Source organism: Cebus imitator, unplaced genomic scaffold, assembly GCF_001604975.1.
Source record: "Cebus imitator isolate Cc_AM_T3 unplaced genomic scaffold, Cebus_imitator-1.0 Scaffold152, whole genome shotgun sequence".
NCBI lineage: Eukaryota > Metazoa > Chordata > Mammalia > Primates > Cebidae > Cebus > Cebus imitator.
Genome location: NW_016107467.1, coordinates 1,641,776 through 1,668,813, shown reverse-complemented (window position 1 = coordinate 1,668,813; position 27,038 = coordinate 1,641,776). Strand labels below are relative to the sequence as shown.

Here is a 27,038-nt window from a genome sequence, read left to right as displayed (position 1 = left end):
TTGGTTAATGATAGTTTTCAATGAGGGGAAAAAGAAATATTATAGTTGTCTTAAGACCAACACTAGAACAATTTTCTTGATGTTTCGACCCAGGTTGGCAATATCATTTTTCATCTGAACATGGAGACAAGCTATTTTTCCAAAGATGGAATGATTCTATTAAAATGACATGAAAATTTTATGGCTGGAATCCTAGAAGGATGTGTGGTTCTCAATAAAATATTAATGAACAAAAGCATTATTAAAATGATCCATTTCCCTTGGCATCATTTGAGCCTTTGAATAGAGAGCTATTTCTGGATTTTTCACAAACACAAGACAATCTATTACCTTTTTTCCTCTGTACTAGTTTGAGTTGTGTTTGCTGTCACAATTCATAGAGTTTTAATGACTAAAGAAATTGGTATCAGGAGTGGGGTCATTGTTAGGCAGACAAAATCCCAGAAATATCGACCCCAGAGCTATAAAAAACAGATTATGGAAACAGAAAGCATTTACCCAGAAAGGAACTTTAACCTCAACTGACCTAACCATGTCATTTTATTAATAAGTAAATAAACTGACTCAATCAATACGTTCTCTCTCTCTCTCTCTTTTTTTTTTAGGGACAAGGGCTTGTTTTCTCACTCAGGCTGGACTATAATGGTACAATTATAGCTCATTACAGGCTTGACCTCCTGGGTTCAAATGATCCTCCTGACTCAGCCTTCCACGTAGCTATGACTGCAAGCATGCCCTTGTAGTCAGGAGGATCATCAGTCCCAGCAAATATAATTTTTATTTTATTTTATTTTTTTAGAGATGGGGACTTGCCATGTTTCCTAGGCTGCTCTTGTACTCCTCGCCTCATGGTCCTCCTGCCTAGCCTCCCAAAGTGCTGGAATTACAGGCATCATGCACCACACCTGGCCTCAAAATACTTTCACTAAATGAGCCTCTCTTTCTTTCTCTTTCTTTCTTTCCCTTTCTTTCTTTTTCCTTCCTTCCTTCCTTCCTTCCTTCCTTCCCTTTTCTTTCTTTCCTTCCTTCTCTCTCTTTCTTTTTTTTTTTTTTTTTTGAGACAGAGTCTTGCTCTGTCACCAGGCTGCAGTGCAGTGATGCAATCTTGACTCACTGCAGCCTCTGCCTCCTGGGTTCAACCAATTCTTCCACCTCAGTCTCCCAAGTACCTAGGACTACATGTATGCACCACCACACCCAGCAAATTTTGTATTTTTAGTAGAGACAGGGTTTCACTATGTTGGCCAAGCTGGTCTTGAACTCCTGACCTCAGGTGATCTGCCCGCCTCGGCCTCCCAAAGTGCTGGGATTACAGGTGTGAGCCACTATGCCTGGCTGAAACTTTACAGGATGGGTTATTATAGCCCAGCATCAACATTTATAGGAAAAGTAGTTTTTGAGAACGCTCAAAATCAATACAGGGTATTGTGAAGCTTTGCCAATAGAACCAATAGAAATCGGACTCCATTCATGATGCAGATGAATAACTTCACTTATTTATTCCTTGAATCTTTTTTTTTTTTTTTTGAGACAGAGTTTCAATCTTGTCACCCAGGCTGAAGTGCAATAGTATGATCTCGGCTCACTGCAACCTCTGCCTCCCAGGTTCAAGCAATTCTCCTGCCTCGGCCTCCTAAGTAGTGGGGATTACAGGTGGCCACCACCACGCCCAGATAATACTTGTGTTTTTAGTAGAGATGGGGTTTTGCTATGTTAGCCAGGCTGGTCTCAAACTCCTGACCTCAGGTGATCCACCTGCCTGGGCCTCCCGAAGTGCTGGGATTACAGACATGAGCCACCATGCCCAGTCCTTAAATATTTTTTGAACATGAGAAATGTGTTAGTTATTGAACTGTATGATGGGTATAGAGCAGAGAACAGAATCAGCAAGGATCATACCCTCAAGGAACTATGTGTCTACTGGGCCAGGTAGTCAATAAACTAAAAATTTTATACAAATAAATATTATTATCATTATAATAGATAATGCAGATAAAAAGTGCAAGATGATACAAGTAAATATATAAGGAGAACCTGCCCTTATATGGCATAAGAGGAGGCTTCCGTGAAGAAATGGCATTTAAATTCAGACCTGAAGGATAGTGGAAATTTGCCAGGTGAAAGACAGTGCAAGGCAGGGTGTAGGATTCCAGGTACACGCAAAAGCCCTGGGGGAGGAAAAAAGGTTGGACACTTAAAAAGAAAACAAACCAGCATAAATGGAAATTAGTGTAATTGGGGAGAGTAACTCAAGATGAGAACAGAGAGATAGGAAGTAGATTATACAGGGGCTTTCTGAGACATTTGTTTTGTTTTTCTTTTTGATATAGAGTCTCACCCTGTCACCCAGGCTGGAGTGCAATGGCATGATCTCGGCTCCCTACAGCCTCCGCCTCTTGGGTTCAAGTGATTCTCATGTCTCAGCCCCCTAAGCAGTTAAGACGACAGGAGTGCACCACCTGTAGCCAGGCGTGCACACCTGGCTAATTTTTGTATTTTTAGTAGAGATTGAGTTCATCATGTTGGCCAGGCTGGTCTCAAACTCCTGACCTCAGATGATCCACCCGCCTTGACCTCCCAAAGTGCTGGGATTACAGGCATGAGCCGCCATGACCGGCCTCCGAGACATTTGGAAAGGGGCTTAGGTGTTATACTAAGAGCTAAGGGGAATATGGGGTGGCAGTAGGTTATGGTTTAGAGGGAACCAGAGTGAATGTAGAAACAGAAGAGAGACATAGGGCACAATAACAGGCTGGAGATGACAGGGATTCAAAGGATTCTGAGCAGAGATAGCAATCAAGATAAAAAGAGGAAGCTGACTCAGTTAATATTCAGGAGGTAGACATAGTCTATTCTCTTTTTTCCTGTGCTAGTTCGAGCTGTGTTTGCTGTTACTGGAAATTCAAAGGGGTTTAACTTACCAGAGAAATTGGTACTGGAAGTGGGGTGGTTTAGTGTCGAAGTGATGACAATGATGTAAAATCAGAGGGAGGAAAGAGACAAGGATAATGGCCAGGTTTCGGGATGAAGCACGGGGTAGGTGTTGGTGACATTTATGACTTAATGGAATAATGAAGAAGGAGAAGGAAGGGAAATATTATGAGATTGTGATGAAAGAGGGGGAAGCTGCTTTTGAACTGTGTTCCAACTAAAGGACTTGATTAGGAAGCAGACAGAAACAGGATTGTAGTGAGAACTGCAAAGTACTGCCGCCAGTGAGTCACACTTTGCTACATAAGCTCCTCTAAAAAGATAAAGAAGGCAGAACTTCTGCATATGAACCCTCTGGTAAGTAAACATAGGACACCATGGTAGACTGGTAAATTGTCATTCCTTCCATCTGATATTTTAAAAATCTATTAGTCATTTATTTAGTGGAGGCACGTGGCACAAACATTTTAAATATTCTGAAATTTCATGTTTTATTATTTTTATTTTTTATTTTTTTGAGAAAGGGTCTCACTTTGTCACCCCGGCTGGAGGGCAGTGGCACAATCTGGGTTCACTGCCAGCCTCAACCTCCTAGGCTCAAATGATCCTTTCATCTCAGTCCCCACAAGTAACTGGGACTATAGGCACACACCAACATATCCGGCTAATTTTTGTATTTTCAGTAGAGACTGGGTTTCACCATGTTGCCAGGGTGGTCATGAACTCCTGAGCTCAAGTGATCCGCCCGCTTGGGTCTCCCAAGGTGCTAGGATTACAGGCATGAGCCATTGTACCCGGCCTCATGTTTTACTTAAATGCACCCAGATTTGACCCTTTTTTTTTTGAGATAGAGTATCGCTCTGTCACCAGGCTAGAGTGCAGTGGTGTATTCTCAGCTCACTGCAGCCTCCGCTTCCCGGGTTCAAGCAATTCTCCTGCCTCAGCCTCCTGAGTAGCTGGGACTACAAGGGAGCGCCACCATGCCAAGCTAATTTTTGTATTTTTAGTAGTGATGAGGTTTCACTATGTTGGTCAGAATGGTCTCGATCTCTTGACCTTGTGATCTGCCCACCTCAGCTTCCCAAAGTGCTGAGATTACAGATGTGAGCCACCTCGCCCAGCCCCAGATTTTACTTTTCTACAATAGTAATGTAGACACGATCCTAAGGCATGCTTTTAAAATTAGCGAGTGGTTTGAATCAGCATTATGCTAAAAGTCTTATTTTTTTTTTCTTTTTTCTTTTAGACAGGGTTTCACCATGTTGGTCAGGCTGGTCTTGAACTCCCGACCTCAGGTGATCCGCCCACCTTGGCCTCCAAAGTGTTTGGATTACAGGCGTGAGCCACCGTGCCCAGTCAAAAGTCTTATTTTTATTATCTCGTTTGTCATACTAACCCTTATAAGGTAGATATTTTAATGTCTGTTGTTTCAGGCACAGAGAGGTTAAGCTACTTCTACAAGGTTATACAACTAATAATTTATAAGCTCGGATTTGAGACCAAGTTTGTCTGAATATAGAACCTTTTTTTTTCTTTTGAGATTGAGTCTTGCTCTGCTGCCTAGGCTAAAGTGCAGTGGTGCAATCTTGGCTCACTGCAACCACCACCTCCCAGGTTCAAGCAATTCTCCTGCCTCAGCCTCCCGAGTAGCTGAGATTACAAGCACTCGCCACCACACCCAGCTAATTTTTGTATTTTTAGTAGAGACGGGGTTTCACTATGTTGGCCAGGCTGGTCGCAAACTCCTGGCCTTATGATCTGCCCAACTCGGCCTCCCAAAGTGCTGGGATTACAGGTTTGAGCCACTGTGCCTGGCCTTATTATTAATTATTATTATTATTATTATTATTATTATTTTGAGATGGAGTCTTGCTCTGTCACCCAGGGTGGAGTTCAGTGGCACCATCTCAGGTCACTGCAACCTCTGCCTCCCGGGTTCAAGCGATTCTCCTGCCTCAGTCTCTCGAGTACCTGGGATTACAACCGCACACCAGCATTTCTGACTAATTTTTGTATTTTAAGTAGAGATGGGGTTTCACCATGTTGGTCAGGCTGGTCTCAAACTCCTGACCTCTTGATCTGCCTGCATCAGCCTCCCAAAGTGCTGGGATTACAGGCGTGAGCCACTGCACCCGGCTTTTTTTTAGACGGAGTCACTCTGTTGCACAGGCCGGAATGCAGTGGTGTGATCAGGGCTCATTGCAGCCTTGACTTCCCTGATTCATGATCCTCCCACCTCAGCTTTCTGAGTAGCTGGACTACAGGTGTGCACCACCGCACCCACCTAATTTTTAGATTTTTTCTGAGAGATAGGGGCTTGCTTTGTTGCTCAGGTTGGTCTTGAACTCCTGGCCTCAAGCAATCCTCCAGCTTCAGCCTCCCAAAGTTTGGGGTTACAGGCATGAGCTGTGGCATCTGGGTTAGTCAGTTATTTTTGATATGTATACTAGCTAACAAGTTAGGCTCGATTTTGTTAAATAAAATGTAGGAACATAGATAAATAATTTTCACATTCTTCAAACTCTTTATATTAAACAGAAAACACCATTAAAATCAAATAATGTATGGCATTTTAATAAACAAAGCAAATTTTAATGATGTTTAAAAATAGACTAAGCTAATTACTAAACCAAATATTTCATTACTAGCTGTAAGAATTTAAATATTACTTATTATAAATGTTTAAACTTGACATCTTATAAAAAAGAAACATACCTCCAAAATAATACCCAAAGACATGTTTTTAAAGCTTTTAATTTAAAAAAAGGTGACATTTTTAAAAGACAAGACAGTAATTAAATCATAGTACTTGTGTCTCTCTTTTTTTTTTTTGTTTTTGAGAGAGAGTCTTGCTGCCGCCAGGCACCAGGCTGGAGTGCAGTGGTGCAATCTTGGCTCACAGCAACCTCCGCCTCCTGGGTTCAAGCAATTCTCCTGCCTCAGCCTCCTTAGTAGCTGGGACTTCAGGCGCACAACACCACACCCAGCTAATTTTTGTAATTTTTAGTACAGACAGGGTTTCACTATGTTGGCCAGGATGGTCTCGATCTCTTGACCTAGCGATCCACTTGCCTCGGCCTCCCTAAGTGGTGGGATTACAGGCGTGAGCCACTGTGCCCAGCCTACTTGTGTCCCTTTTAATTTGCCATAATAATTCCTTTTCTTTGGAGTATTCTTTTTCCTGCTAATTTCTTTGCAAATAAAAATTACAAAAAAAAAAAAAAAAAAGAAAAAAAAGATGTTTTCCAACATAAAAAGGGAATTCGGGGCCGGGCATGGTGGCTCACAACTGTAACTCCAGCACTTTGGGAGGGTGAGGCAGGTGGATCACCTGAGGTCAGGAGTTTGAAAACAGACTGGCCAACATGGCGAAACCCTCTCTCTACTAAAAATATAAAAATTAGCCAAGAGTGGTGGTGGGCGCCTATAATCCCACCTACTGGGGAGGGTGAGGCAGGGGAATCACTTGAACCCAGGAGGTGGGGGTTGCAGTGAGCTGCGATTGTGCTACTCCACTCCAGCCTGGGCAACAAGAGCAAGACTCCATCTCAAAAAACAAACAAAAATGAATTCAGGGTCTCCTTGGGAGCTGTAAACAGTGGGTGCAATTTTTCAGTGACAACACAAACATGTAAAACTGATGAAGCAGAAATTGTACCTGATTCTTACATGTTCATGCAGATGGTGATACAAATACAAACATTTTATTTTGCAAAGAGAATATTTCCAGTTTTGGCCTGTGAAGAACAAAAACTAGGAGAAAGCTTTCTGTCTCTTTGTCAGAGAAATCTCATCAGCTTTAAATACCACCAATGCAATTGTGAAATGATTTGACCTAAGGTTTAACTATCTATAATTCCTCAGTTCACAGGTACAACAAATGTTGGCTCCTCCTTTTCTGTGTGTGTGTGTTGATTGAGTTTAAAAAAAAAAATCTGGAAAACTCAACATAAAGATCTGGTTTAAGGATTAGAACTTAGTCCTACCTGCACGGGGATCCTTAAGTTCTGTCATTCTGCTACTAAAGCCAAGCTTCTTGGTACTACTCAGAAACTTATGTCATAGACAGAAAGGGAAAGGCAAAAATGAAAAAGAGGAATATGAAAAAGTAGGAGAGAAAAAGAAAAAACATAAACAATTTCCCTATAATTCTATTAAATGAGCATATGTCAGCCAGGCACAGTGACTCATGCCTGTAATCCCAGCACTCTGGGAGGCCACGGCAGGTGGATTACTTGAACTCAGGAATTCGAGACCAGCCTGGCCAACGTGGTAAAACCCCGTCTCTATTAAACATACAAAAATTAGTTGTGCATGGTGGAGTGTGCCTGTAATCCCAGCTACTCAGGAGGCTGAGGCATGAGAATAGCTTGAACCTGGGAGGCGGAGGCTGCAGTGAGGTGAGATTGTGCCATTGCCCTCTAGCCTGGGTGACAGAAAGAGACTCCATTTCAATAAAAAAAGAGAATATGTCCTGTGTTAGCTTGCAAAAGAAAGACAGAAAGAAAGAAAGATTTGTGCTGTCATAGAACTTAACATTTCTGAATTCAGTGATGAAATCATGTTCATGTTGGTTTATCAAACACATTTAATTTATCTTTTATATGTACAAATATCAAATAATATTTATAAATAAATCTAAATTTGGAATGAATGTTGTCTTGTTTTCAGGATGGGCTGGTTTGATTATTTTGTTATTAGATCATTATTTTGTTTTCAGTAACTGTGAATAACAATGTTTTGTATGATTTGGTTTGTTTTTGCTCGTAAACACCATAACTGCAAATAAAAGAAATACTCTCAAAATGCCTGAGTCCATAAAAATACCCATTTCAACACTGAATTTGGTAAAAGTCACAATAATTTGCAACGGAAGCACTGAATGTGAAATAGACATATCCTATAAATAGTAAAGCTTGGAGCATTGTATCTAAAGTGCTAAATTGCCATTTTGGAAGTTGAAGAAAAACTTAAATTGCTTTTCTGGCCAGTTAATAACAGTTTAAATATTAGGATTTTCAATGTAAGTCATGATTTCTGAGATTTATACTGGAGAAACAGTTAGCAAGAAAAATATTGTCAGCATTTCTAGTGACATTGCTGTTGAAAAACCTCAATCTCGATGCATACAAAACTACTGTCACATTTTGCTATCAGAAAGTGCTGTTGCCTTCTGTAATGGAACTTCATAGTTGTATGCATTAAACAGAAATTAAAAAGAAATGAGTAAAGAAGAAAACAGAAGGAAAGAGAGAAAAGGCAAGGCAGGAGGAGAGAAAAGAATTGGCCCACCTTCTTCCGAGTATTCAATGTGGCATATGCAGCAGCACCACCTTTGGCAAACTTTAGGCCACAGTGTACCTGTTTTAGCAGGCCACTGAATTAAAATTTGTGGCTCCCAGATTTCAAAGGCGGTTAATGTAGTAATTTGCTGGGAGTTACCAAAGGCAGAGAAAATACTGCTTCATGGTAATATCCTAGCTATGGAAAATAATTAGCACTTTCAGGCAGTAAGGATTAGAAAAGCAAATTTTCCCTAAATTCTCTGCCAATTCACCTAAAATTTCAGGATACAGCACAGGAATTCCAAGGCAGACAACCACACGAGATTCTGTTTTCACAATCTCAAAATTCATCATTCTAGAATGTTCTAGGGTTATATCACTGACCTTTTCCGGCAACCCTTTTCTGCACAGGATACTCAAAGACCAGTACCGGTAGTTGAGAGCTGTGGGTAAACTTGGCTCTCATAAAAAAGAAAGGCATTGTATTTGAAGTATTTACAGCAGATGTTTTTGTGGGACTTACCAAAGGAGGGAAGGAACCTCTTTCAATTTGTGAGCCATCAACAAATCTGAGTGCCATTTGAGTGTTTCACTGGCCATTCTGAATAAGTAGAAAGGAAACTGTGATGGAATTAGGAAATAACATTCCATTCTGGCTCTTTAACACCCAATTTATGGGTATGTAAGATGCATTTTCCTCTCTGCAAAAGACAATTCAAAAATTGCTCCATCTCTACATGTCCATATCACAAATGGAAGGCCCAGTACTAAAGTTACAAAATAATGATGCCACCTCTAGTGGTCAAATAAGGAAACATAAAACATAACATCAAAAATAAGAGTTTCCCATTGTAATGGTATTTTCCTTAACAAAAATAACAAATCACAGGGCAACTGATCATAAGGAAAGCATTACCCTAAAATTTTAGATTTAAATTTCTCACTACTATAATGACCTTGCCTACCAAAACTGACTGACATCTATACAGTTCTGTGTAGTGCTGAGATTTTCGTATCTATTTTTTTCAGGGTAAGACTTTTTTTGCTAATATAGCACCCATGATATCTTACTGGATTCTAATATATAGGATATCACATTTACATCAACAAGATAATATTTTTCATTTTATACTTTCAGATCATCGTTTCTATGTAACAAAAGGTATTTAATATTTTAATTTCCAAAAATTTCTCTGTAAATAAGATGCATCATACATGGACTTGTATGCCTTACAGAACAGACAGAATAGCAATTATATTATGTTTCTTTGTGTTACAGTTTTCTTGTTTACCTTATAAGAGATGATTCAGGCCCCTACTAAATCTACCAGAGTGTTGCAAATATCAAGAAGATCATTTACGCAAAAGTCATTTGAGAAAAATAAAGCATTATGCAAAACATTGGTACGCTGATACCAACTATATGAGCAACTAGGGGTTAAGCCAGATCCCTCTGGGGAAGAGAATATTCAACTTCCTCCACTACAGTGAGGTGATTATAGACCAGCTGGGTAATCCTAGGGGGAAAGAAATTGTTTAAAGAGAACTTTCTAAGGCTGGTAGGAAGTTAAATTTTCTTGCCAATAGAAGAAGCTGAACTATTTATTCTGTACACATTAAATTTGAAGTTGGTCTCTGATTTCCACCCATTGCCCAAGAGTTTAAAAAAGAGAGATGACCACATCTACTCATGACTAACAGATCAAATGTTTTTGTCTGCAGTAAACACAAAAATTACTGAATTTCCTTTCAGAAGCAATAGTTACATAGAAATTTATTACGATTTAGTCCTCCACAAATCAAAACAATTTTTTCTTTAGAAATACTCTCAGATTGGCTGGGTGTGGTAGCTCACACCTGTAATCCCAGCACTTTAGGAGGCTGAGGCGGGTGGATCACTTGACTTCGGGAGTTCGAGACCAGCCTGGCCAACATGGTGAAACTGTGTCTCTACTAAAAATACAAAAATTAGCCAGGTGTGGAGGCACACACTTGTAATCCCAGCTACTGGGGAGGGGGCTGAAGCATGAGAATCACTTGAACCTGGGAGGGGAAGTTGCAGTGAGTCAAAATCATGCCACTGCACTCCAGCCTGGGTGATAGAGTAAGATTCCATCTCAAAAAAAAAAAAAGAAAGAAAGAAAGAAAAAGAAATAACCCTAGATATATGCTTCATCCTTTAACATTGTCCAAGTAGTTGAAATTTGAATGCTCCTCTCAGATGTATTTTAAATAAAATTCTGTACACATAATCATCTTGTCTAATATTTTAGTCCCCTACATAAATATCTCAGCAAGACGTCCAGCTTTTACTAAGATTACCTGTTTTAGATGTGTGTTAGAGTGGAAAATGCAAAAGTGGAGAAAAAAGGCTGGAAGGATCAGCATTAAAACAGAAACAATTTTTTCCACTGGTCAACAGGATTATGGCTAATCTAATCTTGATTTTGAGCCATTAACCCATATGCTCTAAAAGTGTGTCTGTCTGTTTCACAAGTGTGTATTACTTTTATAACATGGGTGTGGGGAGTCAGTTGCATAGAAAGTCTCAATATAACACCTCAGGTGCCACTGAAATGGTCTCAGACATTTAGGAATTGGAAGGCTCACAAAAGCTACTTTCACAGCTAGCTCAACCTGCTTAAACAATGTTAAATGCATAATAGTCTTTTTTTTTTTAGAGATAAATAGCATTTTAGAAAAAAAATAAAAGCATATTCCCTTTTGGGAGCAACTGATTTGGCAAAATTTAACAAGGTTTTTAAAAACTCAACAGTCGTGAAGCACCATTAAATATTCACACAAAAAGACCCAGGCAGCTTAAAGATCAATATTTCCTTGGTCACAAGACACCTAGTTGACTTGCAGCAAGACAAAACGTTCAGTGTATCTGGTTGGGGCCAACATGGATGATGACATGTTTCTCATAAGCCCTTTTCATGGTTTTCTCAATTTGCTTCAGAAAAACTTGCGGGATTCGTCCACATAAAGTGTGCACAGTCTCCAAAAACTTCAGCTGAAGGGGGTAATACATGGATTGAAAGAGATTGTCTTGAAAGGGAAACTGAAAGATGACAAAAAAAAAGTTTATTTTAGTAACGGAAATACCATTTTAGATGCAGACCACTTTTACTAAGAAATGACACAAGAATTACGATAAGCACACAGGCACAGGTTTGGACAAGTGAAAAGACCTTTGAGGATCTAAGTTAAAATCCTGTCTCAGCCGTGCAACCTCAGGTAATCATTTAAACTCTCTGAACCTCAGTTTTTTTTACCTCTTTAAAAAGAAAAAGGCTAGGCATGGTGGCTTACACCTGTAACCCCAGCACTTTGATAGGCCAAGGTAGGAGGACCACTTGAGCCCAGTGGCTGAGACCAGCCTGGGCAACATGGAAGGACCCGTCTCATTAAAAAAGAATAGTAATAAATTTTTAAAAATACAAAGATTTGCCAGGGGCGGTGGCTCACGCCTGTAATCCTAGCACTTTGGGAGGCCGTGGTAGGTGGATCACCTGAGGTCAGGAGTTCAAGACTAGCCTGGCCAACATGGTGAAACCCCATCTTTAAAAAAATAAATAAATAAAAATAAAAATATAAAGATTTATTTGAAAGGCTGGGCGCAGTGGCTCACGCCTGTAATCCCAGCACTTTGGGAGGCCGAGGCGGGTGGATCACGAGGTCAAGAGATCGAGACCATCCTGGTCAACATGGTGAAACCCCGTCTCTGCTAAAATAAAAAAATCAGCTGGGCATGGTGGCGCGTGCCTGTAATCCCAGCTACTCAGGAGGTTGAGGCAGGAGAATTGCCTAAACCCAGGAGGCGGAGGTTGCGGTGAGCCGAGATCGCGCCATTGCACTCCAGCCTGGGTAACAAGAGTGAAACTCTGTCTCAAAAAAAAAAAAAAAAAGATTTATTTGAGTCCTTAAGGCCCTTACAATCTAAAAATGAAACATCTTTAAAACCAGGAAAGTCTATATATAGTATGTTTATGCTGAGTAGAAGCAAGACTTAAGACTTCACTCACTTGAAATCTACTGCAACAAAACAATAAATTCTTTTTTTTTTTTTTTTGAGACGGAGTTTCGCTGTTGTTACCCAGGCTGGAGTGCAATGGCGTGATCTCGGCTCACCGCAACCTCCGCCTCCCGGGTTCAGGCAATTCTCCTGCCTCAGCCTCCTGAGTAGCTGGGATTACAGGCACGCGCCACCATGCCCAGCTAATGTTTTGTATTTTTAGTAGAGACGGGGTTTCACCATGTTGACCAGGATGGTCTTGATCTCTTGACCTCGTGATCCACCCGCCTCGGCCTCCCAAAGTGCTGGGATTACAGGCTTGAGCCACTGCGGCCGGCCACTAACAATAAATTCTTAATCTTTTTTGCCTTTAAAGTAATTTTAGGCTGGTGCAGTGGCTCACGCCTGTAATCCCAGCACTTTGGGAGGCTGAGGCGGGTGGATCACGAGATCAGGGGTTTGAGACCAGCCTGACCCACGTGGTGAAACCCTGTCTCTACTAAAAATACCAAAATTAGCCGAGCATGGTGGTAGTGGTGGTGCATGCCTGTAATCCCAGCTACTCAGCAGACTGAGGCAAGAGAATTGCTTGAACCTGGGAGGCAGAGGTTGCAGTGTGCCAAGATCGTCCCACCGCACTCCAGCCTGGGTGACAGAGTGAGACTCCTTCTCAAAAAAAAAAGTAATCTTAATGAAGAAACTTTAGGGTATGTCTATGGTAATCCCATGAAGTTCAGAGTTTAGCAATTACTAGTAAAGCTTATTGGCAATAAACCATATTTTAATAATTCAGGTACCAAATATTAGTGATTGTTTACTACTATCTTAATATTGGGCTTTTGAGATTATCATTTTTTAAAAATCTTATGTTTTTTTCATGGAATATGTCTATGAGCAGTATTTCCCAAAATAAATCTTTCAGATCACTTGGTTATGCACGTGTCAAAGTTTTATTACAATCTTGTCAAAAGGGGAAAAAGCTGCTAATAGATGAAGTCAAAGATCCATTTTTGGTCAGGACATTTATATGGAAAGACTAGTAAGAAAGGAAAGAAGAATTGGGTAAGAGTCAGTACACTCTTGCCTAACAGCAGAGGTGGGTGTCTGGTTTCCTAGAACAAATCTTAATCCTTTTAAAATTCATCAGAAATACTGCTTATACAGGTTTATTAGAGACGCCAATTTCTTCTCAGAAGGAGATTATGGATTACATAATACAAGAAGGTTCTGTCCCAGACCAAGTTTGGGATACCTTTTCTTTAATCACAAAATTTAAAACCATTGATAAATCCCTTGAGGCCAGTCCTGAATCTGTCCTTTTCACCACTGTAGCCCCAGTAATGGGAACAGGATAGTTCAAAACCTTGGAATCACCTTCAATTCCTCTCTTTCCCCTGACAATCCTCATCCAATTCATCAGCAAGTCCTGTAAACTCTATCTCAAAACACATCCGCAATATGGCCAGTTCTTCCCATTTTCCTGCTACCACGCAAGCCCGTGCCAGCCCCACTGCTCACCTGGGTGGCTGCGATTAGGCTCACAAATAAACAGCCTTTGTGTTTTCACTCTCGCATCCCTTGCATAAATCAGAGCTTATCACTTTCCCGAAGGGGCTTTCCACTGCGGTTAGAATAAGATGCCAACTTCTTCCTTTTTCTAAAGACTCAAGGTAACCCGTAAACTCTCCCCTCTCTTCCTTTCTCCTCTTACCTGGCCATTCCTGTCTTTCCAGTACACCAAATTCATTCCGGACTCTGGGACCTTCCCCTGGTTATTCTTTCTGCTTAATGGAATATTCCATAGGGCTGCCTCCATCTGATAAGTCTAGGACTTGCAAGCAGCTTTCCCTGCGCCCCAGCTGGTGGAACGCTGCTTTCCAGCCCGGGACTTTGGACCCATCAGCTCACTCTTTATACCTTTTGAACTCCTTTCACTATCCCAGAGGATTTTTGTTTGTTTGTTTTTAGATAGGGTCTTGTTGTGTCCCCAGGTTGGAGGGCAGAGGGGCAATCATGGTTCACTGCAGCCTGGAACTCCTGGGCTCAAGTGATCCTCCACCACAGCCTCATTAGCTGAGGCCACAGGTACTTGCCACCACGCCCAGTTTCGTTTGTTTTTTCCTATAGAGGCAAAGTCTTGCTCTGTTGTTCAGGTTAGAGTACAGAGACGCAGTCCTAGTTCACTGTAGCCTTGACCTCCTAAACTCCAGGGATCCTCCAACCCCAGGTCCAACCCTTCCCCACCCAGTAGCTGGGACTACAGGCATGTGCCACCAGGCTAATTTTTTTTTCTTTTTATTCATTTTTGTAGAGACACATCTCACTATGTTGCCCAGGCTGGATTTTTCTTTGTTTTTTTCAATGAATATTGTCTGGTTTCCTCCACCAGAATACATGCTTCTTGAAGACTAGGGCTTTGTCCATCTTATTACCTTCCAAATTCCTAGAAACTAGAATTGTTTCTGCATAAAATAGGTGCTTCATAAGTGATTGTCAAGAGCATTATTGAAAAAATGTCTAATGATAGATGTCTTCCTTGCAGGGAGGTTGCACTGCCCTTTCACACAAACATGTAACACACAGGGTAGGGTGTCTGTGAGCACCTGAAACAGACAGAGAGAGAAATAGAAAGAGAGGGAACATTTTCAAAGAGAGATAGAAAGAGAAAAAATATATATAGAGAAAATGTTTATAAGCAAGAAGAAAGCGAGAAATGTGAAAAAGCTAGGGAAAGTGTAAAATTGTTATAAAAACAACTTTTTTATATCTTTTTTTTTTTGAGATGGAGTCTCGGTCTGTTGTCTAGGCTGGAGTGCAGTGGCACAATCCTGGTTCGCTACAACCTCTTCTTCCTGGGTTCAAGCCATTCTTCTACCTCAGCCTCCCAAGTAGCTGGGATTACAGGCATGCACCACCACCCCCAGCTAATTTTTGTATTTGTAGTAGAGACAGGGTTTTACCATTTGGGTCAGGCTGGTCTCGAACTCCCAACCTCAAGCGATCCACCTGCCTTGGCCTCCTAAATCGCTGGGATTATAGGTGTAAGCCACCGCACCTGGCTGAAACAACGTCTAATTATCGCAGACACTGTAAGTCAGGCACTGTACTAAAAGTGGAAAGACTATCATTTTGTTGAATTCTCATAACACTTCTTTGAGGTAGATAGTCTTATTATCTCCACTTCACAAATGAAAAAGCTGAGGCCCAGAAAGGTAAGAGCACAGTTAATGGCGAATTACCAGAAAGTGACAAAACTGGGATTTGAACCCGTCTGTCCAGGCCCAAAGGCAAGCTCTGACCCATTACACAATGGTTCACAGCATTGTAGACGATGGGGACGTACATCTTTTATGATACAGTCTCTTTATGGTTACTCACATTTTGGGTCAGGGTTAGTGATTTTTCTGATTAAATGTATGTGAATGAAAACTATTTTTAGGCCCAACTGAGGAAAATCATGGAATGTACTAAGTAGAATCATTTATGAAACAAAGTTGTGCAGCCTTCTTTCTGATCCCCCAGAAAACAAACAAGATGAGTTGTAACTCAAGAACCACAACTGCTCAATCCAAACCAGGGGTGACAGATCACAAAAGAAATCCGAGAGCGGCTCTGATAGATGCGTGGCTGCTGCATATTATTTAACTTCTGCTTGTACTCCTGAATGAGTTTGCCCCCAGAGTCAGTGGTTGAATATTTAAATGTGAGGATATCATTAAGCACAGAACAAATTTTCTACATAGTTAAATCACCCAGCCTTTGAAAACCAAACAGCAGGAAATGCAGAAGAAAAAGACGTTTCCTTGGATGCATGCTAAACACTTTCCCTGTACAGAAAGTGTAGTCAACTCTGGGAATTTTTTTTTTTTTTTTGAGGTGGAGTTTTGCTCTTGTTGCCCAGGCTGGAGTGCAGTGATGTGATCTCAGCTCACTGCAACCTCCACCTCTGGGTTCAAGTGAGTCTCCTGCCTCAGCCTCCTGAGCAGCTGGGGTTACAGGCATACACCACCACAGCCAGCTAATTTTGTATTTTTAGTAGAGATGGGGTTTCTCCATGTTGGTCAGGCTGCTCTCAAACTCCTGACGTCAGGTGATCTGCCCGCCTTGGCCTCCCAAAGTGCTAAGATTACAGGTGTGAGCCATCACCCCCAGTCAACTCTGCGAATTTCAGAGTTGGAATTCTCCAGGACTCTCCCTACCAAATGCATACCTCATATTTTTCATTTCTTTTCTTTTCTATTTTTTTGGATGCATTTAGAGACAGGGTCTTACTATGTTGCCCAGGTTGGTCTTGAACTCTTTGCCTCAGCCTCCAAAGTGCTGAGATTAATGACAATACATAAATGAATGGGTGTCACTAGTTCCCAATATGACTTTATTTAGCAGTGCTGAAATTTGAATTTCATGTAGTTTTCTTGTGTCATGAAATATTCTTTTTTTTTTTTTTGATACAAGATCTTGCTCTGTTGCCCAGGCTAGAGTGAAGTGGTACAATCATAGCTCACTGCAGCCTGGAACTCCTGGGGTCAAGCGATCCTCCTGCCTTAGCCTCCCAAGGATCTGAGATTACAGGCATGAAGCTTGCCTTAGTTTTTAAATGTTTTGTACAGATGGGTTCTTACTATGTTGCAGTTTCCTTGAGGGAGTTGCATAAAGGGCTCTAGCCAGCCATGTTCATACAGATATCTGCATTCCTACCCTATTTTCTCCTCTTCTCTCCCATCCCAGGCCCATGGGTCCATAAAGAGGCAAGAACCTTTTCTTCAGTGCCCCCTGGCAGTGAGAAGGTTCCTGCCATCTGTGCTGTATCCACTTGGTTCTTATCTTGTACCCTTTGGTGGAGAAAAATGGAAGACTGAGGAGACAGGGCCTCTCTCTGCTGCTTACATGAATTTCTGCAGTTAAGCGAATGAAGGCTTGACTGCTACCTTCAGTTTGGCTCCTTGTCCTAACTGACCACCCTGACCCCCAATTGAGTAACAGACTGGAGCTGGCAACCAGGTAACATATTTAGCTAGAACTGAATGGTATCAATTTCTCTTTATTGTCTAATCTTTACCCTAATGTGGCAAAAGGCATAAGAGTTGTCTTTGTGACATGAAATTTCCTCCTAAAGTAGGTGGCTCATACCTATAATCTCAACACTTTAGGAGGCTGAGGCAGGTGAATCAGTTGAGATCAGGAGTTTGAGACCAGCCTGGCCAACATGGTGAAACCCTATCTCTACTAAAAATACAAAACTTCCCCAGGCATAGTGGCATGTGCCTGTAATCCCAGCTACTTGGGAGGCTGAGGTAGGAGAATTGTTTGAACCTGGGAAGTGGAGGTTGCAGTGAGCCAAGATCCCACCACTGCACTCCAGCCTAGGTGGCCAAAAAACAAAAACACACAGAAATTTCCTCCTAAAGTAAATGTACTTAAGTAAAAGATAATGAATGGTATATGTGGAAATAAGTCAAGTAGATATGATATAGTACAAGGTGGCAAGTGGATACAGTGACAGAGAGTGACTGAGGTTGGGAATAACTGGTATAACTCTATGTTTTGGGAATATTTGGCCTTGAAAGGGACAGGTGACTAACGTGCCAGTATTGCTTTGTGTGGATAAGCACATCTGCTAACAGCAGCAAGAACACACTTACATCCCGTATTGCTTCATAGAGTGCTTTGAATGTCGGTTGCTTATCATCATGGTAGACACCTCGGTTTCCATGCAGGATGGAGACACCTTCATGCTCAGCCTCTCTGCAGTTGCTTCCATACATGCAGTGATCGGGACGGTAGTTCCACTGGCAGGGGAATACATAGAGACACTCTGGTGGTGAAAATAAAAAGACATTTGTGCCCAGAGTCAGTGCCAGTTCTTAGGTGATTCAACTGTTTTTGCTACCTGTACACAGCACATAATTTCAAGGTACAGGAATGTGATTTTTTACTCACAGATCAAAAGTTTGCCCCATTTGTCAAAATTCTGAGATCAAAAATTGAAGGGGCACATAGTGATGATGTAGGTTTCATCTAAAAAAGGGAGGAAGTATAGCATCTTAAATAAGAAGGCAAACACAGGCATCAGGTAGCCTGGGTCCAAATCCCAACTCTCTCACTCAAAACCACTGAAATCAGTGTCTAATCACTTAACTTCCTATAATTTCATTTTCTTATCTGTAACTGGGAACAATATGACCACTATCTGATTTTGATGATTAAACTTTAAACACTAATGTAAAATGCTTAGCAGGGTATCAAGCATAGAGTAGTGGTTCAATAGTGTTCGCAGTTGTACAGGCTGGGTGTGGTGGCTCACACCTGTAATCCCAGAGTTTGGGAGGCCAAGGTGGAAGGATCACTTGAGGCCAGGAGTTTGAGACCAGCTTGGGCAACATAGTGAGACACCTTGTCTCTACACAAATTTTAAAAATTAGCAGCTTGGCCAGATGCAGTGGCTCACGCCTGTAATCCCAGCACTTTGGGAGGCCAAGGCAGGCAAATCATCTGAGGTCAGGAGTCTGAGACCAGCCTGGCCAACATGGTGAAACCCCGTTGCTACTAAAAATACAAAAATTAGCCAGGCATGGTGGCAGGCGCCTATAATCCCAGCTACTTGGGAGGCTGGGGTGGGAGAACTGCCAGGAAGTGGCAGAGGTTGCAGTGATCCAAGATCATGCCACTACCGTGGGCAACAGAAAACAAACAATAAAAAATGAAAAAGAAAATTAACCAGGCACGGTAGCACACTTGAAGCTACTTGAGAGGCTGAGATGGGAGGATTCCTTGAGCCAAAGAGTTAGAGGTTACAGTAAGCTATGATCATGTCACTTGCACTCTAGCCTGTGATGGAGTGAGAACTTGTCTAAAAAAAAAAAAAGAATACATACAAAAATGTCAAAAATAGTGTCAGCAGTTGTGATCAACTCTTTGGAAAGGTTTTGTAAAATGGACAGATCTAAAAAAGAGGAGTCAAGATTAAGGCAAAGATTCCTCTTTAGATTAAGAAAAACCAAAAACAAAAGAAAAAAAAAAAAAAACCAGCAAAACCCCTACCTTCAGCCTGGTGCAGTGGCTCATACATGTAATCCCAGCATTTTGGAAGGCCGAGACTGGCAGATAACTTGAGGTCAGGAGTTTGAGACCAGCCTGACCAACATGATGAAACGCTGTCTCTACTAAAAATGCAAACATTAGCCAGGCGTGGAGGCGGAAGCCTGTAATCCCAGCTGTTCAGGAGGCTGAGGCACGAGAATCTTGAACCTGGAAGGTAGAGGTTGCAGTGAGCTGAGATCACATCACTGCACTCCAGCCTGGGTGACGGAGTGAGACTCTACGTCAGAAACAAAAACCAATAACAAAAAATCCCCCACCTACAACAGGAAAGAGAAAAACCCTAAAGCAAAAAGCAAAGACAAAAACGCCCTATGCCAAGGTAACTATATGCACTGTGGCCATATGTGCACATATGTACACAGGTGTGTTTGTATCTCTAAACAAGTGGTTCTCAACCAGGGGCGATTTTGCCCTCTCCCCGCTCCTCTATCCCGGGGCCATTTGGCAATATTTGGAGGGAGACACTGTTGGCTGTTACACATGGGGGAGGCTGCTACTGGCATCTAGTGGGTGCTCTGAACATCCTCTAATGAACAGGACAGTCTCCCACAATAGCAATAGTGCTGGTGTTGAGAAACTGTGCCCTAATCCTATTGGATTCAGAAAATTTCCTCTTGGTGACCAGAATTATACAATTAGCAATATATTCATGACCCCCTAGCTTCCTGGCTCCACAGCTTGATGCTTTTTGAGGTTGGGGTCAGAGGAGTATAGATCAAAGCTCTCTGCAAATGTCTGTTGCTGATCATGAGAAAGACCCTGTGAGAGAGCACAAGAGAGAATTACTACAAATCAGTAACACCACAACCATTGGAAAAGCAACTTCAAGATGTGCTTGTTCATTGGGTTGACGGCATTCCTGTCTCATGGAAAAAATTATTGCTTAGTGATTACTTACAGTAAGCTTCAAGATGGAAAGAAAAGAATGAAGTGATTGTCGCACATCCCGTCTGGCAGGCTGTGTATGTTTCCATGGTTCAGTCTTTTACAGGCCAGTGACATTTAGACACCCTTTATCAAATTCCTGATTGCTCAACACACACTGTGATATTCTCTTTTCTCAGGAGAACTCCATTCTACCACGACATTCTCGTACTTGGATTTACCTGAACATTTGCACATACATAGTCCCTAAGTGGGACGGAGTAGTGGCCATCCTCAAGTCACCTATCTAGATTTGAATCACAACTCCTCTATGAGCTGTGTGACCTTTCTGCAATTTAATGCAGAGGCTGGATGTGAGGGCTAAATAAAGGAAAACTTCTAAAAGTGCTTTTTAACTGTGCCTGGCCACAGCCCAACTGCTTCCTTTTGTCACCCAATGCGTCACATCATTCATTAATGATGCCCACCTGAGCATTTACAGTGTGCTGTTTAAGCGCCTTCTAAAGCTTCCAGTTGAATGGACTGCTTGAGCCTGTTTTTGTAAATACACTGATTGGTTGAATCAATGAATATTTGTTGAGTGTCTGCTGTGTGCACTGTGGACAAAGCAAATAACAGAAAAGGCCAGTTTCTGCCTTCATGAGTTTAGATTGGTCATGCTGCTTGCTATGGCTCTTTCTCTTCCATTTATTAACACTTTGCCCCTTCACTCCCTTCTCTTAATTCCATTCATTCAACCAAACACTTCTGAACACCAACTCCATTTAAAGCACTGAGCCTTGCACTGTGAAAGACATAAAGTTGACACGGCCCCTTCTCACACAGACTGTACAATTTTTGTCCTTTTCTCTTGTGTTTTACATCAGGGATGGTGAACTTCCCAGACTCCCAAAATAGTAATTTGTTACCCGTTTCCCAGATCAATACCAGTATCAAATAATTGGGCCTGTCAACCCCACAATGCAGCACTCATGACTGTGTGTTGCTGGGTGCTTTGGTGCTATGAATGTATACAATGTGGTTGCATGCTCAAGGGCAGGGCTCCAGTGACCCCAGGCAGGAAGAGAATAAGGCACTCCTGGGGCCACTGAAGAGACTCGTCCCATGTGAGTGAGTCCTGCTCCCTGAGGTCCCCATGAACTCCTCCCGCTTCCCTAATATCACACACTCAACTCACAATCTACTGTACTCCATGGGCATTTCAGCTCTTCTCTCTCCCTTCAGCGAGAATTTTACCGCCTCTACTTTAGCTGGATGCCCTGCCTTGTCATTTATACTTGGCTGGTTTCATTTTCTTCGCCACCCACATCCCAGTTTTCTAGAAATTGCCCTTGAAGAAGGAGTAGACCTATGTGGTCATGTTTGAGAGAGGAAAATGGCACAGGTCTTTGCCCCTCTAGAGCCTGATCAAGGGTGGTCCCCAAATTAGAGAATTCAGTTGCAGCTGGGCTGGGCCAGTCTCTTTTTCTTTGTCAAGAATTTGAATTAAGAAACACAGGAGGGGTTGGGGGGGGCGAGAAAAAAATTAAAAAAAAAAAAAAGAAAAGAAACACAGGAGATCCATCATCACTGGTTGTGGACTTGTGAAGATGTATTGACTTGGGGTTGACAGTCAGGCTGGGCCACGTGCAAACAGAGAATGTGGTCTGAGAGGCAGGGTAGAATCAGACTGGCATGGAGAGAAGCAAAGATGACAGAAACCACGAGGCCTCTGAGAGAGGAAGAAACTGCTTTGGTCCTTGGCAACTTCCCAAGGCCAGTTCTCATGAAGCCTGGCTTGACCTGACTCGTGTGGTCATGAGACTGCCCCTGGCCTCTTACAATATCTGCCCTCACTTAGCTGGCTTGAGTGGAGTTGTGTTCCCTGAAATCTAGTGCGTTCATCTAAACACATCTTTCTATATAGAATTCCCTTTTGATTCCTGTCAGATTTACCCCTTCCATAGAACTCTGCTCTTGACTCAGACTCACCTGTAAAGGTGTGAACTCAGTTTTCCACCCCTTGATGAAGCTGCCTTGGCTCACCTGCCAGGAAATGTCCTGTGGGATGAGATACCTGCATGCCCCCAGGGATTTCAGCTGTCTCTTCTCAAGTCAGTCTATTACCCAGCACTGCAATTATATACCCACAGGTATTTACTAATTACAGCAAGAGTTTTAAAACACTTTCTAGCTAATGACTTTTAAACACATTTTAAAAAGCGGTGTTATCAGTTACAAGAGACTATAATAATGACAACATTCCTGATATGTGTTACAGGTTTTTTGTTTGTTTGTTTGTTTGTTTTGAGACGGAGTCTCGCTCTTGTTACCCAGGCTGGAGTGCAATGGCGCAATCTCGGCTCACCGCAACCTCCGTCTCTTGGGTTCAGGCAATTCTCCTGCCTCAGCCTCCTGAGTCGCTGGGATTACAGGCACGTGCCACCATGCCCAGCTAATTTTTTGTATTTTTTTTAGTAGAGACGGGGTTTCACCATGTTGACCAGGATGGTCTCGATCTCTTGACCTCGTGATCCACCCGCCTCGGCCTCCCAAAGTGCTGAGATTACAGGCTTGAGCCACTGCGCCCGGCCGTGTTACAGGTTTTATGTGCATTGCTTCAACCATGGCAACCTGAAGAACCATAACAACAAACATGTTTATCTGCTGTGCCATGGCCAATACCGTCTCCCTCTTTCCTTTCCAGGGATAAAGGTGACAAATCTTTTTTCAAATATAGTTTGTTCTGGTTTGTGGGAAGTATTCGGCAATCAACATACATGAAGAGAAACCTTACGATGTGATGGATATTTGCTGGATCTTAGTTCTAAGATCCCATGTTTAATCAAGTACCTGGGTAAAGTGGGAAACAGGAAGATCAAACGCAGGCTGTACAAAGAATAATCAGGGAGTCCACCTAATAATCACTCATCTAAAACCAGAAAACTTGGTTATTTACTTGATATTGTGCAGAACCAGAATTTAGAACAACGTCACAATTATTTTCCAATATCCTGTTTTACTCAGTGGATCTCAGATGGAGAGTGTAGAAGCAATTAATCTCCTCTGGTTTCAGCCCCAATTAAAGACAAGGGACTCCTGTTTAATTGCAAAGCTGTTTACAACTGCCTTTGGGTATTATTTACTCGCTAATCATGTCCTCAAATAATCAGCAACAGGCTAAGAGGATCGGGGGAGGCAACTGTGTGAATCTTTTGGATTCCTCAGTTTGGGAATCCAAACTGACAGACTGATGTAAGTCTCTCTGTCCGTGTTGTTTCAGCCATATGACAAACAGGAAATACAATATTTAAAGAAAAGGGCTGGCTGTGGTGGCTCACGCCTGTATTCCCTCAAGTGATCCACTGGGCGGATCAAAAAATTAGCCGGGAATGGTGGCAGATGCCTGTAATACAAAAATTACAAAAATTAGGTGGGTGTGGTGGCAGGATGCCTGTAATCCCAGCTACTCGGGAGGCTGAGGCAGAAGAATCTGCAGTGAGCCGAGATCCTGCCACTGTACTCCAGCCTGGGTGACAGAGAGAGACTCAGTCTCAAAAAAAAAAAAAAAAAAAAAGGCCCTGTGTGGTGGCTCACACCTATAATCCTAGCACTTTGGGAGGCCGAGGCTGGTGGATCACTTGAGGTCAGGAGTTCAAGACCAGCCTATCCAACATGGTGAAACCTCGTCTCTACTAAAAATACAAAAATTAGCCGTGTGTGGTGGCAGGCGTAACTGTAACCCAGCTACTCAAGAGGCTGAGGCAAGGGAATCACTTGAACCCAGGAGGCAGAGGTTGCAGTAAGCTGAGATCGTGCCACTACACTCCAGTCTGGGCAAAAGAGCAAGACTCTGTATCAAAAACAAAACAACAAACCGGTCATGGTGGCTCATGCCTGTAATCCCAGCATTTTGGGAATTTGGGAGGCCGAGGAGAGTAGATCACCTGAGGTCAGGAGTTCGAGACCAGCCTGGACAACATGGCGAAACCCCATCTCTACTAAAAATACAAAAATTAGCCAGGTGTGGTGGCGTACACTTGTAGTCCCAGCTACTTGGGAGGCTGAGGTAGGAGAATTGCTTGAACCTGGGAGGCAGAGGTTGCAGTAAGGCGAGCTCACATCACTGCACTCCAGCCTGGGCAACAGAGCGAGATTCCATCTCAAGAAAAGAGATATTGAGAAAGAGACAGAGAGAGAAAGAAAAATGAAACCTACCTATGAAGAAAAAGGAAGAGATGCAGACTTACTGTCACAGTGAAATGGATTAAAGCATGCCCTAAGAGGCTGGGCCTAGTGGCGCATGCCTGAAATCCCAGCACTTTGGGAGGCCAAGGTAGGAGGATTCCTTGAGCTTAGGAGTTGCAGATGACCTTGGACAACATAGTGAGACTGCCCCCAATCTCTACAAAAAATTAAAAAATTTGGCTGGGTGCAGTGGCTCACACCTGTAATCCCAGGACTTTGGTAGGCCAAGGCAGGTGGATCACATGAGGTCAGGAGTTCAAGAGCAGCCTGACCAACATGGCAAAACCCTGTCTCTACTAAAAATATAAAAATTAGTCGGGCATGGTGGTGGGTGCCTGTAATCCCAGCTACTCGGGAGACTGAGGCAGGAGAATCGCTTGAACCTGGAAGGCAGGGGTTGCAGTGAGCTGAGATCATGCCACTGTGCTCCAGCCTTGATGACAGAGCAAGACTCTCTCTCCCTCCAGAAAAAAAAAAAATAATAACTTCTGTGGTGATGTAAACCTATAGTCCCAGCTACCTGGGAGGCTGAGCCCAGGAGGTTTAATCTGCAGTGAGCCATAATCATACCACTGCATACCAGCCTGGGAGACAGAGTGAGACTTCATCTCATTTAAAAAGAAAAAAAAGCCCGGGTACAGTGGCTCACACCTACAATCCCAGCACTTTGGGAGGAGGAGGTGGGCAGACCACCTGAGGTCAGGAGTTCGAGACCAGCCTGGTCAACACGGGGAAACCCATCAACTACTAATAATATAAAAAAAAGCCAGGCACGGTGGCACACTCCTATAATCTCAGCTACTTGGGAGGCTGAGGCAGGAGAATTTCTTGAACCAGGAGGCAGAGATTGCAATGAGCCAAGTTCGTGCCACTGCACTCCAGCCTGGGCGACAGAGCCAGAGTCTGTCTCAAAAAAAAAAAAAAAGCCCACAAATGAACAGCTAAGACATTCCCCTTTCCTCTACTGAATTAGTACCGGGAATCTTTCCAAGAAACTCTGTATCAACCTGATTTTTTTTTTCTTTTCCAGGATTTGATCCTTTTTGATCCAAAGTCATATGAAATTGGGTTTTATTCTAGAATTTTGTTTTTTTAAAAAGGTACACAGGATGTGTCTCAAGGGTGACATAGAAACACAGGCTAAGTCTTTCTGAACAGGAATCTCTACTTTAGGGTTTTTAAATGCAAAGGAAAGGCCTGAAAAGGGTAGGGTAAGAATTGCTTTTTTTTGCCCGAAGATCTTTCTCAAGAAGAAAACATAGTTATAATTTTTTTTTGTTTGTTTTGAGACAGAGTCTCACTTTGTCGCCCAGGCTGGAGTGTAGTGGTGTGATTTTGGCTGACTGCAACCTCTGCCTCCTGGGTTCAAAGGATTCCCCTGCCTCAGCCTCCCAATAGCTGGGATTACAGGTGCCTGCCACCATGCCCGGCTAATTTTTTTGTGTTTTTAGTAGAGACGGGGTTTCACCATGTTGGCCAGGCTGGTCTCAAACTCCAGACCTCATGTGATCCACCCGCCTCGGCCTCCTAAAGTGCTGGGATTACAGGCATGAGACACTGTACCCAGTAGTTTTAATTTTTAATAAGAATAAAGTTTTAACAAGGAAGAGGAGAAAAGAAATACACAGACCAGAAATTTTCATCTCCCTTTCTCCCTCTACCCCACCAAATCATCCACCTAACAATATAAGAAGAATATCTTTTGCCCCAGATGAAAAGCAAGAGGGAATTGGGTATTTGAGTTCTTTTTCTAAGATCTTTTGACCCTGAATATGTCCCTTAACTCCAAGGACACTAAGAATCAATTTCCTTCAATCTAGCAATTGTTTAGGCTACAGAGGGTCTCCTGCCTAGATTATAATATTTCCATGTAGTGTTCTGCCTCACACCAATTTTGACTATACTTCTTAGTAGAATGGTATAGCAAAATCTAAAAGATTTTCTCTAAAAATGAAGTCCAGTGTTGGAGGTTTCAACATTTGGCCTTCTGTGTCAGTAGTGCAAGGTCCCGCCTCCATCAGATACCCAGGGGGGCGGATGAAAGGGCAAATTCTGCAGGGGAACACAGGCTCCTCTGTGCACTATTCAAGCCTAGTCAATAGCAACCCGCGCATGGAATGTGCTCCGTGGGGCGTGCTGGGTATGCTCCCACACAAAAGGCATTCTCCAAAGATAACCTACCTGGATTGAAATAAAAAATAATATTTAATAAATCCTGGTCTCCCCACGTGATGGCATTCTTGTACTTCTGGTACAGGGGGTATAACATGTCCTCCCAAGCAAGGCCTGTTGGAATCATGCTGTTCTGGAAAAAAGAAAACCATCAGAACAGCTGAAGCAAAGCGAATACATATTGTCCACCGAGAAACAAAGTGACGGGACTGGTTTTCTTCCCTTTAGAGGAAGAAAACAAACAGAGGAGGGGTCCTGCTATCCTCAGGGCACAGAACAAAACAAAATTTGGGCTGTTGATTGCATTTCTTTTGTCAGCTGTACATACGGATACTAGATGCACTGGGAACTGATAGTTGAACCTATGGCTTCCACTCAGAAAACCATGCCTGGAATTGAACTCTTCCTTCTTTCCTTCT

The 27,038-nt window shown here is 42.4% G+C and overlaps 1 protein-coding gene across 1 annotated transcript in view; it reads right to left on the bottom strand.

The window, feature by feature from the left end:
• Window positions 1-9,457: 9,457 nt before the first annotated feature.
• GXYLT2 (glucoside xylosyltransferase 2) overlaps window positions 9,458-27,038 on the bottom strand; it is an 86,231-nt gene continuing 68,650 nt past the window's right edge. Inside the window, exons 5-7 of the mRNA XM_017543311.2 lie at window positions 26,629-26,752; window positions 17,877-18,049; window positions 9,458-11,280 (exon numbers count right to left, since the gene is read on the bottom strand). Of these exons, the coding sequence (XP_017398800.1) occupies window positions 11,098-11,280; window positions 17,877-18,049; window positions 26,629-26,752 (480 nt within the window). The 3' untranslated portion in view covers window positions 9,458-11,097. The remainder of the gene's footprint in view (window positions 11,281-17,876; window positions 18,050-26,628; window positions 26,753-27,038) is intronic.